The 13,921-nt window shown below is 41.7% G+C and overlaps 2 protein-coding genes and 1 long non-coding RNA gene across 3 annotated transcripts in view; 2 read left to right on the plus strand and 1 right to left on the minus strand.

The window, feature by feature from the left end:
- Window positions 1-1,160: 1,160 nt before the first annotated feature.
- Window positions 1,161-3,615, plus strand: abi3b (ABI family, member 3b). Its single transcript, XM_084568209.1, has 5 exons — window positions 1,161-1,543; window positions 1,643-1,810; window positions 2,304-2,483; window positions 2,655-2,725; window positions 2,959-3,615. The coding sequence occupies exons 1-5, from the start codon at window positions 1,400-1,402 to the stop codon at window positions 3,365-3,367; spliced, it is 972 nt and encodes a 323-aa protein (XP_084424335.1). The 5' UTR covers window positions 1,161-1,399; the 3' UTR covers window positions 3,368-3,615.
- A 173-nt stretch (window positions 3,616-3,788) lies between these two features.
- Window positions 3,789-5,666, plus strand: LOC311504920. The gene is made up of 4 exons (XR_014699648.1): window positions 3,789-3,979; window positions 4,470-4,514; window positions 4,598-4,856; window positions 5,001-5,666. It is a non-coding gene; the product is annotated as an uncharacterized lncRNA (long non-coding RNA).
- A 3,435-nt stretch (window positions 5,667-9,101) lies between these two features.
- Window positions 9,102-13,921, minus strand: part of mpp2b (MAGUK p55 scaffold protein 2b) — a 25,826-nt gene continuing 21,006 nt past the window's right edge. The window contains 9 exon segments of the mRNA XM_084567821.1: window positions 9,102-10,244; window positions 10,928-11,056; window positions 11,407-11,522; window positions 11,525-11,564; window positions 11,566-11,609; window positions 11,910-12,071; window positions 12,176-12,244; window positions 13,306-13,408; window positions 13,524-13,655. Coding sequence (XP_084423947.1) covers window positions 10,068-10,244; window positions 10,928-11,056; window positions 11,407-11,522; window positions 11,525-11,564; window positions 11,566-11,609; window positions 11,910-12,071; window positions 12,176-12,244; window positions 13,306-13,408; window positions 13,524-13,655 — 972 coding nt within the window. The 3' untranslated portion in view covers window positions 9,102-10,067.

Below are 13,921 nucleotides of genomic sequence, written 5' to 3' on the forward strand. Positions count from 1 at the left end.
TCTCGGGGAACATGAATCTGTAGCAAATCCCATGGCAATTCATAGCCATTAAAACGTATACAATGTATAGTACTGTCTGTACAGTCAAATTTCCAATCTCGTCATGGTGCTAAGGGAAAAGTCAGGCGATCATTAAGATGCATCTTCTGGGGACAACGAATCTCAGCAACCCATTCATGTCAGTGCAGACATGAACAATTTCTTTCTTTTCTTTATTTATCAAACAAGCAATCCCTAAGGCTGCTAGCCAACAGCAAAACAAAAACAACAACACCAACAACAAAAACACATGTCAGTGTTTATAACAATTATGGAATTAACCAAAGTAACTGACAAACCGATTTGAATACATTTGCCATCCCGATGAGCTGGATGACAGCAACAATGAACTGCAAAATGTTTCCTGGCCCTTTTTTTTCTTGTCATTCCCCATTTCTGTCCCTTCAGTTCCTGTCATGTATCTGCTGCTGGCAATCTAGGAACTGTGCAAAAACCTCTTCAAAACATGCAAAGCTAAACTGCAGCATGGAAACTGTCAAGAAGGCCCTTGTTTTTTGGCAGCTGACCACCAAGCGTTAACACTGGGCTACATCCAAATCAAGTACTTACTCTGTTCGCTTGCATCATGGCTCAGTTAGGTGAGCGTCAGACAGTGTGAAAAGGTCCTGTAGAGCTGGACTATTTTCTAAAAGCAGGAGAGCAAACGGAAAAGACCTAAAAAGCTGTTGTCCGGGGAGTATGAACTTTTGCACAAACACAAAGGAGGATGTTAGGGAATTCAAGTTGTTTATACAGGATATCTCAGACAATACAATGCAATTTACCTTGGCCAAGCATTTGTCTAATTATGTAAGTGTGTTCCACAACATCATACTGTCTAGCTGATGAATAGTATACTAGCTAACTATAAAATATAGTAGTATAGTAACTAACTATAAAATATAACAGATAACTTTTCACATTCTGCAGTGTTTTCCAGAGTGCATATAGTGCAATAAACACGGGGCGCTCAACAAGCCTGAGGAGCTTTCCTCTAGGTTGCACTGACCTCTAGTGGCTGTTACAAGTAATACAAGTGGATGCCATCCAGACTCCTCATACCTGGTGTCATATTATAGGTACATCTTCTCCTATAAATTGTTGCACATGTAAACGAGCAGTGTAAAAAATAGAGGCTTTACTAAGATTCATAAATATAGAGGCAGGTGTTAGCAGCTGAACAGTCCCACCTTCTGCAGCCCTGCCCTGAGACCAGCTGCTCCAAAATCTTCACCCTGCGGTGTTTTCCGCGTTCACCGCCGCCCATACACCTCCCTGCCTCGACTGAGTCCTGCCCAAAGCGACTCAAAAGGAAGTGTTAAATACCCTTTTCCTCCAGTGCTTTCGTTAGCTGCGCCGAATGGGAGAAATGACGGAGCAAAACAACTTTTCAGAAGTTATTGCTCAGATTTTTCAGGAGGCGCCGGCAGCCAGGAAGGATCTTATTGATAACCAAAGCAACCTCTACCGAGTGGCAGACTACTGCGAAAACAATTATGTTCAGGTGAGGAATGCTGATAAGAAGTCAGCCTGTGATAGTCTTAGAGACATTTTGAAAACTTCATAAACTGCACACTTTTTTTTTTTTTAATGATCCTTACAGGCAGATGATCCCAACAAGGCTATGGAAGAGGCGAAGGCTCTGGCCGCCCAGGCACTGGCCAGTGTCACCTACCAGATCAACAGCCTGGCCAGCTCAGTGCTGAGGCTGCTGGACTCACAAGCCATGCAGATCAGACAGATGGAGTGCTCCGTCAACATGCTGTCATTGGTGAGGAACACCTTTCACCTAAAAAGCACCTGAGAGCTGATCTGAGCTTAAAACTAATGCTGAAAATAGACTTAAATATTCTTTCTATAGATTCACTTATTCATTCAGTTTTCCTTTTAAAGATTTTCTACCTCTTGCTACACCTGCAGAAAAACCACACGTCTGGTTTGAGTACAAACAGAAAACTCATAGATTCAAACACTTTTTATGCCTCCTGGATGTTGTTGATCATTTGTGGACTGGCGTCTGCCTACAAATTTGAATTCCCTATCGAGGGAATCTTGAAAATAAATAGAAAAATTTGAAAAGAATTCTGCACAGGCGATTGGTTGTATATATGTGAACCATGAACTGTGTGCTGTAATTTTATTGACATGAATGTTGCCACAGAATCCTTTTCACTGGAGACAATCTCCAGGGAGGGCAAGAAAGCGATGTGAAAATGAAGTTTCTGTGTGTTGACCAAGGCCGTTCACACTGTGCTTCTGTCCAGGCTGCGGCCATCCACTTCGAGAAGGTTGCCAGGAAAGAGATCGGCGCGTTTACCACTCCCAAAAACAAGACCCGCTCCAAGCTCATGACCCCGCCGCCTTCAGGCAAGGAGCCGGAGAAAGGTTACACCAGAGTGCCAATATCTTACTCCGTCTTGGACTCCGTTGGGCACTGTTTTCACGTAAGGGGGTTTCAAAATTGGAAAACTGAACTGAGTTTGCATACCTTTAGAGATTTCTTAAAGATTAAGGCTGAGTGGAGAACAAAGATTCCTTCTTTTCCGTGGTCTCGGTGTCGTGTGTGGATGTGTGCTGTTGATTCGCTTTTGTTTTAATTTATCTTCCATGTGCAGGTCACTGGGCAGCAGCCCAGGACGAGAGCAGGGACGACAGAGAGCATTCGGAGCACTGCAGACATACCTGTGTATGTACACATGTCTTTCTTAGTCTTTTATTCTGGTATCACAGTCACAGTCACACTCTGCAGGTCATGATATGGGGATACTATCACATTTTAAACATTAGGGTTTACTATAGGCTATAGCTGCTTTCTTTGTTTTCACCTGCACACTGGTACAACTACATACCTTTTACCTTTAAAGACACTCACTGTCAGGATGCTGCTGACGGTTCATCTTCTTGGTCTCTTCCTTACAGATCCAGTCTTGGCATCGCTGTGCCTCCACCCTCCGTCCCCACCTTGCAAACCAACCCCACCGACAGCAACCCGCCGCCCCCTCCTCCACCGTCTTCTGCCAATTCGGACCCCAACCTGCCTTCACCTCCTCCCCCACCTCCCCCTTCCTTCATGGACGCTGGCCTCCCCCCTCCTCCGCCCTCCTTAACCTCACCCACAAATCTTCCCCCACCACCCCCGCCGGTAACCAACAGCATCTACCCGCCTCCACCTCCTCCAGCTGCTGGAGGTGCCCCTCTTCCTCCTCCACTTCCACCAGTATCAGGAACTTCTCCTCCTCCACCACCGCCCCTTCACACTGGCACCTCTGGTATTGTGCCACCACCGCCCCCTCCACCGCCTCCTCCACCTCCCCCAGTGTTACGGTAACGTTATAGTTCATGTTATTGGATGATAGTAACTCATTTATAACTCTCAGCTTCTCACAGACTGTGATCGGGCACGCTGGGTAAAACCTGTGCCGCCATAAATGTATTTTCACAGCAGTTGTGACGTCAACATTAAGTGTGAATAAAAGCTTCAAAAAGGTGTTTGCTGGTTTAATCTTGAGCTGTCGCATCTGGCTTGAATGACTGTGAATGATTCTGTAATGACATTTTTTCTGGGACAGAAAGTGTTGGCACAGAGAGCTTCTGCTCAAATTCTTCAGACATGTTTCAACAACACCTTGACTGCATTCCTCTAAAACAAGCTGTAACAAGGATTCTTGTGATTCCTTGTCATCTTTTTTTTTTTTTTTTTTTTTTTTGTGTGTGTATGTGTAATCAGATTTCTCTTCCTTAATGTGTCTTTGGGTCATTACAGCGTTTCATAATCAGAGTCACCGTAGAAGCCACTGTGTGGTGGGAGCAGATAAGTTGTTTTCGTCACTGACTGCAACCTCAGTGAGTTCCGCTCCTTCAAACAGTTCAGTGAGGCTATAAATTGTCTGCTGCAAGTCAAAGCTTCAGTCAGCCTGCGCTACATGGCTTTTAGCTGAAGGTAAGCTTCATTTTCAGCTTTTCAGGATCAGCTAGCTAAATCATCTATTACACGGTTTCGTATTTGAACCGCTGAGAAAGACCTGAAACAGAAGAAGAAGCAGCTTGTACACAAACAAGGCCCCGTACAGAGACGAGGAAGTGCTTCAGCTGCCTTTCACTGCGACCTACTTTCACTTTGATCAGTCCAAATTCCGCTAATTTAACTTTGTACTGAAGTGTTACACATCTGTCATCCTGGGTGAGTCACAAAAGTCTCCCGTCAGTTGCATAAAACTTTCACACACAGTAGTCCCATTTGCCTTTAAGACAGTCTGTTTAGGTGGGTGTGATTTGAGAACTCGAGGAGATAAAGAGCTACCTTTGAACTGTACATGCGTACATGCATTGCAAAACTGAGCGCTAAACTGGGTGACAAGCAGTGACACAGAGCCACTCTGTTCTGGTTTCTCTTGACAAGGCCTCTTCTTCTTTTCTCAAACTTTGCTCAGGTGTGAAAATAAAACTACCATGGTAATTTACTATCCTACATTTGAGTAAGTATTCCTTCTATTTTCTCATCAGCTTGCACCTCACTTGATGTGTGCAGCGCGTATGATTAAGCTCTCTTCCTTTTCAGGATTCCTCTGTTGTGTTGCTGTATTGGCTTGTGGATATTTTGTTGCCATCTTGCGAAGAAACACAGAGAAGTAGAAGGCTGCAGTCTGAGGTCTAACTCTAACACTCCGTCTGTGTACATCATCCCTATTTATACTGAAGATCTGGAGGATGAGGAGCAAGAGGATGAAATGGACATAAGTGAAGCATATAGTCAATCTTCTTACAGACATCCTCCTGTGTACTCTCTAAGAAATGTCAGCCCACCCCCTCCATACATGGTAAAGCACCCTGCATTGAATTGATCTGATTTCATGACATTCACATATGGAGTTTGTTGTGAGCTTGCCATTTTTTTTAAGAGACCAGAAATATCATCATGAGTCATAAGTCATTATTGTGATTCTGTGTTACCTGTTTTACAGCCTGAACCACCGTCCTACCGAGACCCACCACCATCCTACACAGACCCTCCAGCTTACTCAGAGCGACCCTGACCCTCCTCTTCTTCAACCTCTCCAGACACCTCCTCCCGCTCCTGCTGTTCTTTTTACGACCAGGCAGACTCCCAAGCTCAAACCGATGAATTCTGAGCTTGTCAAATTAAATTCAGAAAAAAAAAAAAAGCCTTAACGTGCAGTTGTTGCTTGCGCAAACCTGCATTCATAAAATAAATGAATGTCATCAGACATTTTACTACAAATTGTTCTTGCTGAATTGGACAAGGATTTTGGTTTTCCTCTGTACCTTTTCCGTCTGTTGAGCATAATTACTGTATATGTAGCCTTTTCTAATGTATAGTTTTGTATTTTACTGAATGTACTTCCCAGATATTTTAACTTAAACATGAGACATCTCTGCTGTTTGCTACCTGATTGGATGGATAGACAGATAGATGTCGATTCTGATACACATTACGTAGAGGTATGTTTAAGAAAATTACATACACTAAAAAGGTGTGTAATTTTCAAAATAAAGTCACTCGCAATAATGAGTTAAATGTCTAACCACGATTAAAATGTGTGTATGTATGTGCGTGTGTGTGTGTGTGTATGTACAGTATGTACAGACAATTTTGCAGATTTAATAACTGAAATAAATAAATAAATTTGAACTGTGGCCAGGTTGATCCTGTTTGCTTGAATTGTCTTTTGAGTGCGTCCAAAACTTGACTGGAGTTCACCTGAGACAAAGCATCATGAAGTCAGGACATTTAGAAAAAAATCCAAACGTCGAGTGTGGATTGATGGGCAAAAATGTTGATTCATTCATTCGTCTTCTGTAACCGCTTGTTCCTCTGAAGGGTCGCGGGGTCTGCTGGAGCCTATCCCAGCTGTCATCAGGCGAGAGGCGCAGCACACCCTGGACAGGTCACCAGCAGGGCTAACACAGAGAGACAGACAACCATTCACACTCACATGCACACCTACGGCCAATTTAGAATCACCAATTAACCTAATGAGCATGTGACTGTAATTAGAAACAGAATAGTAGAGATGATCTCTGACCTTGGAGAAATACTGACGCTGATGTGAAGTTAAATACATTTATGAAATGAATTTTGTCCAGTACACATAAGAAATATTCAAGACAGCACACCTCCTGTGTCCCTGTGCCTTTAAACAAGACAATGATGCTGTAAAAGATCTTCACACCATGCCCTTCCCTAAGTGACATATGATCCTTTGATAGCGACCCACAGGTCGGGAACATTTCTGTGTGTTTTGGATTTTTAAATAAGGTAAGACTCATCGCATCTTATAATATAAGGATTACAATCCTGTACAGTCATCTCTCAGATTAGCAGGCTGCATGTTAAAGTTATTTGAATTCAAGTCACTTTTAGCTACAGTTGTAATAAGTGACAGATTTACAGGATGAAGGTTGATTGCTAGCAGTTAAACAGCATAAACAGCTTGAAGTCAACCACTATCCTGTTTTGGCATGTTCATTTACACGCGGCTGACAAACTGATCAAACTTTTGTTGCTGCTTAAAAACTGCACTTGGTTAAAATGACATTTTAGTGAGTGAAATGCCGTAGGCTCACCACAGATCACAACACTTAGCAATCAAAGTCTTTTATAACTCATGTAACAGCTCTTGTGAGGTTACATAAACTGAGACGTAAAGGCTGACACACTATCACATCCTGTGACAGCTGTTCGCACACACTGTGTTTCAGAGACGACAACCTAGATGTTTTTCTATCACTGTATATTTCACTGTGATTGTTGTATCAAATGTGGCACTGACAAGATTATACTATCTTAAGTTCACATTAGATTTTACAAGGAAATATACATGTATTATGAATGCAAATAGCCTAAACTGTTCATTATGGTAGATCATGAAATAATTATAAATTATTGATTTCTAACAGTAATGCCAGCAAGTTGACAATGTTCCAGCAATGTCTGTGGTAGTGACTATCGTTCAATATTTGTAAGTATCAAATTAAGTCAAGAATGAATCTGTTGGCCTTTGAAATGGAGCGATTAAATCTTGAAATGGTGGGAATTTGTTCCTAGATGTCCAGTCTTGGTGGTGTCCCTAGCTGTCGTACTCCTCTGCTTCTATTTTCGCCTAAAGAAGAGAACAGACGCGTACGATGTTAACGCACCGGCACAAGAAGGCGTTGCTCCTTCGGCCGTCAACGTGGCATCGCCATCAGAGGACCAGCAGGGAGAAGTGGGCAGACTTTATGACAGACTCCCACCTCGCTACAGCACAGTGGAACCCCCGCCGCCATACTCACTGGTGTGTTAATATGTACAGTTGGCCAAGATCAATGGAGCACTCTGCACACAGATGTACACACAGATTTGCATATAATAGTGGAGTATCTTTGGCATCTAGGTGTGTCATGTTAAACTTTCCTTTTTTCCTTTTTGCCTATGTAGTCTTTAAAGAGATACATGCTGCCTTCAATTAGATTTTGTGAGTTTATGATAACAACATAGGAAGTTGTGTGAACAAAATGTTTGCCGTTCAAGTGGCGCCAAGTGTACATCATGAGAACATGGCTGCTAACCAACTGTCGAAGTGTAGAAGACAACCAGGCTTCAGTTTAGCAAGCTAAGGGCCGGGTAACCTAGGAAACGCAAAGGCATATTAAAAAGATGAAGAAAACTCTCTGTGACTTACAAGATATTAACTTACCATCCACCTCCACTGTTTATGTAAATGTTGCCAAACACGCAGCAACTTTATCCTTATCAAACATTTCCACAACCACAGTTGTGAAGACGATAAATGTGTCCCCATTTGAAGGCAGCAATATTAGGGTTTTGTAGTATTTACACAGAAAAATATTCAAGACTAGTTGAAGGACAAGTTTATTTTTATTTTATTTTTTTTAGAAATATTCATCATGTCTAGATTTCAGAGATAAGATTGACACCATTATGCTAAATATAAAGCTCCTGCCACTATCCAGTTAGCTCAGCTTATCACAGATACTGGAAGCAGGGGAAACAACTAGCCTGGCTCTGACTGAAACTCACAAAATCCTCCTCCTTGTTCCTCTTTTATCTCGTTCGGGGTATCCGCACAAATCCAGAGAGCTGGCCAGGAATTATAATGGAGTCTTGGAGTCGCCTAGTGCTAGTTTCCAGTGTTTGTGCAAAGCTAGGCTAAAGGACTTTTGGCATCTTTTAGTCTATGAGTATTAGTGTAGAATTTGAAATATTCTCTATAAAATGTTTACATGCAGTGTGTTACAACAAACTAAGAATAACTTTACTTGTTTCCATGCAGTTTGACCCCAATCTGACAAGCATCTTGCCAGGCGGGCCGCCGCCTTCTTATGAGATGTATCCTATAACGCTACCTCAGGCGCCTTATTACTGAACAACATCCACAGGACCCGTCCAGTGGACCTCACCATCCTAACGTGACTCCTAACCAGCCATGTCCCCCAGAGGTCGCGCAGGATATCCTCCAGCTAAACGCCACTTTAATTGTCAGCAAAAGTGTAGGCTATTGTTTTTTGTATATTTTGAAAATAGTGTGTATATTAAGAAGGTATATTAAAGTATATTAAGAAAGTTTTGTTATTTAATATAATTATTTATTTAATATGATGCAAATTAAAACTAAGATGCATTGATATTAACTGTAGAAAGGGAAACAATATTCGCAACAATTTAAATTTTAATAGATTTTCATATGAACATCAAAACTACAGTAGTAGTCGTCCAACTGCATCTACACACCGGCAGAATCCTCAAAGCACAGTGTTTCTCTATGTTACACTATACACTCTTTATTACAATACAGTACTTACAGTTTGAAAGGAAAATAAATATCAAATAAGATGCGAGAATTATTGTTTCGTTTTCTAAGGAGGAACATGTGCAGTGAGAGAAGTGAAATGTTTGGAAAAAAAATGAAAAATAGTGTTTCCTTGGCTTTTGAACCGTGTTAAGGCAAAAGTAAGCATGAATTAGAAGCCACATATAAATAGGTTTACTATCTGTACATCAGAAAATAACTAAACCGAACCACCAACTGTCCAACCTGTAATGTTCAGTAAAACAATGTTTGCCTCCATTATACAGTCAGTGCATACTGTAGGCTACTTCTTCAGGTGTTTTGATTTCTCTTTTTAAATAGGATTTAAGTTTTCAGTGCTACAAATACAACTCAAGCAGGTAGTGATCCATTCATTGGAGCCTCTCCCTGTTAAACAAACCAGAGCTTTACCAGCATGTGACAGGAAATGCTCAATGTAATCAACATTAAAAAAGGACATAAAACTAGCAGTATTAACGCAAACTGTCTCAGCCAGCCACTGCTCTCACTTTTTCTGAATATCGATCAATGAGTGTGTGTGTGTGCACATTAGAGTGTGTCACTAGATGTACTGTATTGCATGTTTTAAAGTATCTATTGCTGCTCATTTCTCAATTTAGTAGACACGACACGATTAAGCACATTTCTGAACACATACAATCGTACTGTATGATCAAGTGGTAAAATATAGAGGATTTGATACAAATGTGATGCTTGGTGTCTTTCCTTAAACAATCCGCCCTATCGAACCAATGTAAACATTACACTACATTAAGTATTTAAGATTAGCAAAGGCAAACAATTCCTTCAACAAAAACCTCCAACAGACCACTGGTACTTGCAAAAATTACTCTAAGTCTATATCCACATTTATGATAACATACACACACTCACTCACACTATTGCACTAAACCTCATAATCAATTGTAAATCCTTCTGAACAAACATCGATAGAGTTATTCTGGTTCTGACAAATAAAAATACACCTTGACATAAGGCTCAACTGAGGAACACTAAGTTTGTACAAAAATGCTCTACATGAGGCTGGTCATTTGCTCTGAATCGTGATGCTCGGCTCCTTCACCACACACCTGCACCATCAATAGCTGCAAGAGACAGCTGGAGCTACCAATGTTAAGTCGTCCTTCGGAGGTTGACCTGTGACCTGGCACCTTGCCGATGAGCTCTTGGCGACTTTCAGAAGACCCAGCTCACAGGGACCCACTGCTGCTCTGTCGACAGTTTCTCCAGCGCCGACCGTAGACTTCGGAACGCTGCTTCGAGACCGTCGTTTACGATGCAAAGGTCAAAGTAATGTCCGTAGGCTCTCTTAATCCGCTCACTCTCATCCACCGTCCTCTTTAGTTCAGAGTCCTGTAAGGACAGTTGTGGGACTTTTAGGATGCACATTATTTAAAGGCCCTATGAAATAAAATTCTGTTTTTATTCAACATGTCTTGCACTACACCTCATCTCAACTGTATGCTAGTATCTGACCCTGATACTAGCATACTCAAAAAAAAGGTGTTAATTACTAGTGTTTTAGAGTCTGTCATGTCATGGAACAATTTAAAAATGCTGATGAGTCATCCTGCACTAGGAGGTTTTACATCATTTTTTGCGTGCAATCAAAAGTTTTCTCACACATTGAAGCAACACATCTATCAGAGCAGACCGGCTGTTTAGGACAGGACGTCTTTTGTATGTATTTCATTGGAGCTATTTCAGGAAACATCATGAAGTACATTACATTTCAGTTGATTCTGAAAGTTGTACTGTTGGATTTTAAGTATTTTTTTGTAAGATCAGCTATCCATAACAATACAAGCCCTGGCCAGCGATGAAAAACAGAATATGGCAATATATTCAAGTGATAATGAGAACAAGTCATGGGAATGGGTAAGGCGTACCCACACAAAATAGTTGATTTTCCAAATGTTTCTGTTTCAGGGGTCCTAAGACAGAAGATGTTATGTGTTTTAAAATAAAAAGCGTGTATGTAGGTTAATGCTGAACTCTAACGGCCATAGTGGAGGATAACTGAGACACACACTCACCGTTAATTGTTTTGTGACCACTCCTGACTCAATTGCTGACCTGTTCATTGCTTTGAGGACTTCAAAGTCTGGGGCTTCAATGAACACAACATAGGGCAGGAATTCAGACGTCCGCAGGATTTTAAGAGCCTTAAGAGAAAAACAGGCATAATGAGGATGTATATTTCACTACGTCCACTTCACAGCCAGCAACTGGAACAGCTCAAACACAAATGCAATAAAAAGCTAAGACTGTGATTAAAATTCAGCTGCATCATTTTCATCTAACTTCGCTAATGTGTGTAAATAGGATTAGCTGAGTGATTCCAGTGTGGTGATGATCATTAAGAGATCCTTCAGATAAATCTTGATGATGTGCTTTGCCTGCAAATACTTCAACAGCAATGAGTTGTACATAGTCAGTATACATTTTTAGACTTTTAAACTGGAAAAAAGAATTGAAGGCATTGAAGACGTGGAAAAAAAGATGCCTCCTTTACCTGCGGGTTGACATCCAGAATGCAGATCTTTCCTGTTTCTATGACCTCGTGTATGGAGTTGATCTTTGTGCCATAGAGATTCCCGTCATACTCGCCGTGCTCTAAGAAACGACCATTTTGATGTCACACTCCATTTCGCTGCGGGTCATGAAGGAGTTACATTTGGCCATCCCTCTCATCCACCTTTGGCTTTCTGGAGGTGACTGTGCAATAAAGATAAATACAAGAAAATAAGTGTGCCAGTGTTGATCTTAAAAGGTTCCAACAAATATCTCACCAAAAGATAAGGCTCTTTGAGGAACTTAATGCAATTTCATTACTTCGATCTGGTTTAGTTTGCTTGCATGGTTCACTGACACTCACTGGTAGAAATACGGAATATGTAAGGATAAAGCGATTGAACTGCCAAGTCAACAATGAATGTGAAAAACTGTACACACAATTGACAGACTGTACAACAAATACATCAGATATGATAAATGTATGCAGTTTGTTACACTTACAGGGGATTGTGGTGCCGTAGCGTTGTGGATCCGACACCAGCAGCTTATTCTTCAGACTTCGACGACCGACCCCCTGTGCTCCAATCAGAACCAGCGTCTTCCTTCTAAATGGCGGGACTTTGGCAACCTCCTCATAGATCCGCAGCTCATGACGATCAAATTCTAGTCAGAAACCAGTTATCAGACCAATCAGCACAATTAACCAAAAGGCACATTGTCATTATGTCCGAAGCTCAAACATAACATACAGGTTGTTGTTTTTTTACCTGCATTCTTGGTGGTCAAATACATCATCCTTTTTTTCTTCTTACCGCCCATCCCTGCACACAGAGGACCTGGGACAAACAGCAACACACAAAACACAATCAACCTGCCAGTCCTAGCACTTATCTCTGCCAATTACATCAACAAAGTCCCACTTAAAATGACATACTATCAAGGTGAAAGCTCTGCCAGGTTGTAAATTTTAAGTATTAAAAGATAGAGGAGACTCCACCACTAGATGGCACTGTGAACCAATATTGACCAGCCTGTGAAACCAGTCTGCTGCCAAGGAACACCTGTGACTAGACGATCTGTTTGCCTTCTGTTCAGAATGGAAGATTATTTGGCGATGGGAGAGAATTACATATAGTGTCATATACGGAAACGCAATTTCAGTTATAGTTAGATGGAAGAATTCATAAGTCAATAATTGTGACTTTGCTCTTTACAGCTAAAATGCTAATTATTATTTTTTGGATATACAAATGGATCAACCATTATCGGACGTTACCATTCATAAGTTTACTGTTCAAATGTCTTATTCTAACCACACTCTCCTTTGGTCTAATATGTAGAAATGTGTTGCCAGACAGATGTGTCCTTCCCCAGCTCGAAGGGCAGAACAGTTGGACTGTCATCTTCCTCTCCTCCCCAAGTGAAGGGCACGGGGCTGGCTATGACTCACCACCTGTTTTGCTGCTGCTGAGGACATTGTATGGAGCAGATAAATCTTCAGAAACCCAGCTGGTTTTCACTTTCATACGAGGAGAGATCGTTATCGATTAGGTTTTTGTTTACCGTGTGTCTTATCGCCAATGCTTAATCAGGGATCTTTCTCAGGGAGGGTAGTTTATGAATGTCAGGCCCTGCAGCTTAATAACCAGCAGATTGGATCAGGCCGCCTGAGTCATGCCGATGCTCATTACCAGTTCTTCAGTGCTCACTGTCAGTGGAGCAAACTGGAGAGGTGAGGGGAGGCTGAGCGATCGACGGCAGATGAAATACTTGACTGATACGGAGAGGAACAGATGTTGTCTTTGTTGCCAGGATGTTTGTGCACCGAGGAGTCTGTGTTGAGTCTGCATAATGAGAAGTGCTTCTCTGCCCTGCTGCATGCTGCTTAGAGCTGTACCTGTGGTAGCAAGTTCCAGATCTCTCTTCACAAACGCTTTCCTCTTCTCCTCAAGCAGCTGGCTGGGTATTAGACCTGCGCTGCCTCCTTCTATGTGACATGCCTACGAGAAGAGACACACATGCAAAAAAAAAAACTTAAACAAGCCAATGGATAAAAAGTCTGCGGTTAACTCAAGCAAAAATTGTAGAAAAAAATGTGCTTGTGTCTTTGCTAACCTGCCACCAGTTGAGGTCCTCCTGGTTAAAGATCTGTAGAATATCTCCACTGTTGAAGCTAAGCCCCGCCTCTTTACAGGGAATCAGGTTGTCATGAGATGGGTCGTAATCAAAGTGGCACTTCACAAATGCCTAAATGGATAAAAATGTTGAAAAAAGTATCAGTAAAACATCCAAGGTAGACTGAGTAAACACACAAAATAGGTCTGAAATATGGTGGAACTGTACACTTTAAATGGCTCTGGTGTCCGAATTGTGGCAGACTGGCTGAGTAAGCGTCCATCAACAAGAAACAACCTTGCCCACTTTAAGCCTACTCCATCTCTCAGCTCACTATCCTGACATCTCAAGGCTACGGGATTCAGCTCATAAACCAAACCATCTATCCCAGCCCCCAC

Source organism: Chelon labrosus, assembly GCF_963514085.1.
Source record: "Chelon labrosus genome assembly, chromosome: 19".
Taxonomy (NCBI): domain Eukaryota; kingdom Metazoa; phylum Chordata; class Actinopteri; order Mugiliformes; family Mugilidae; genus Chelon; species Chelon labrosus.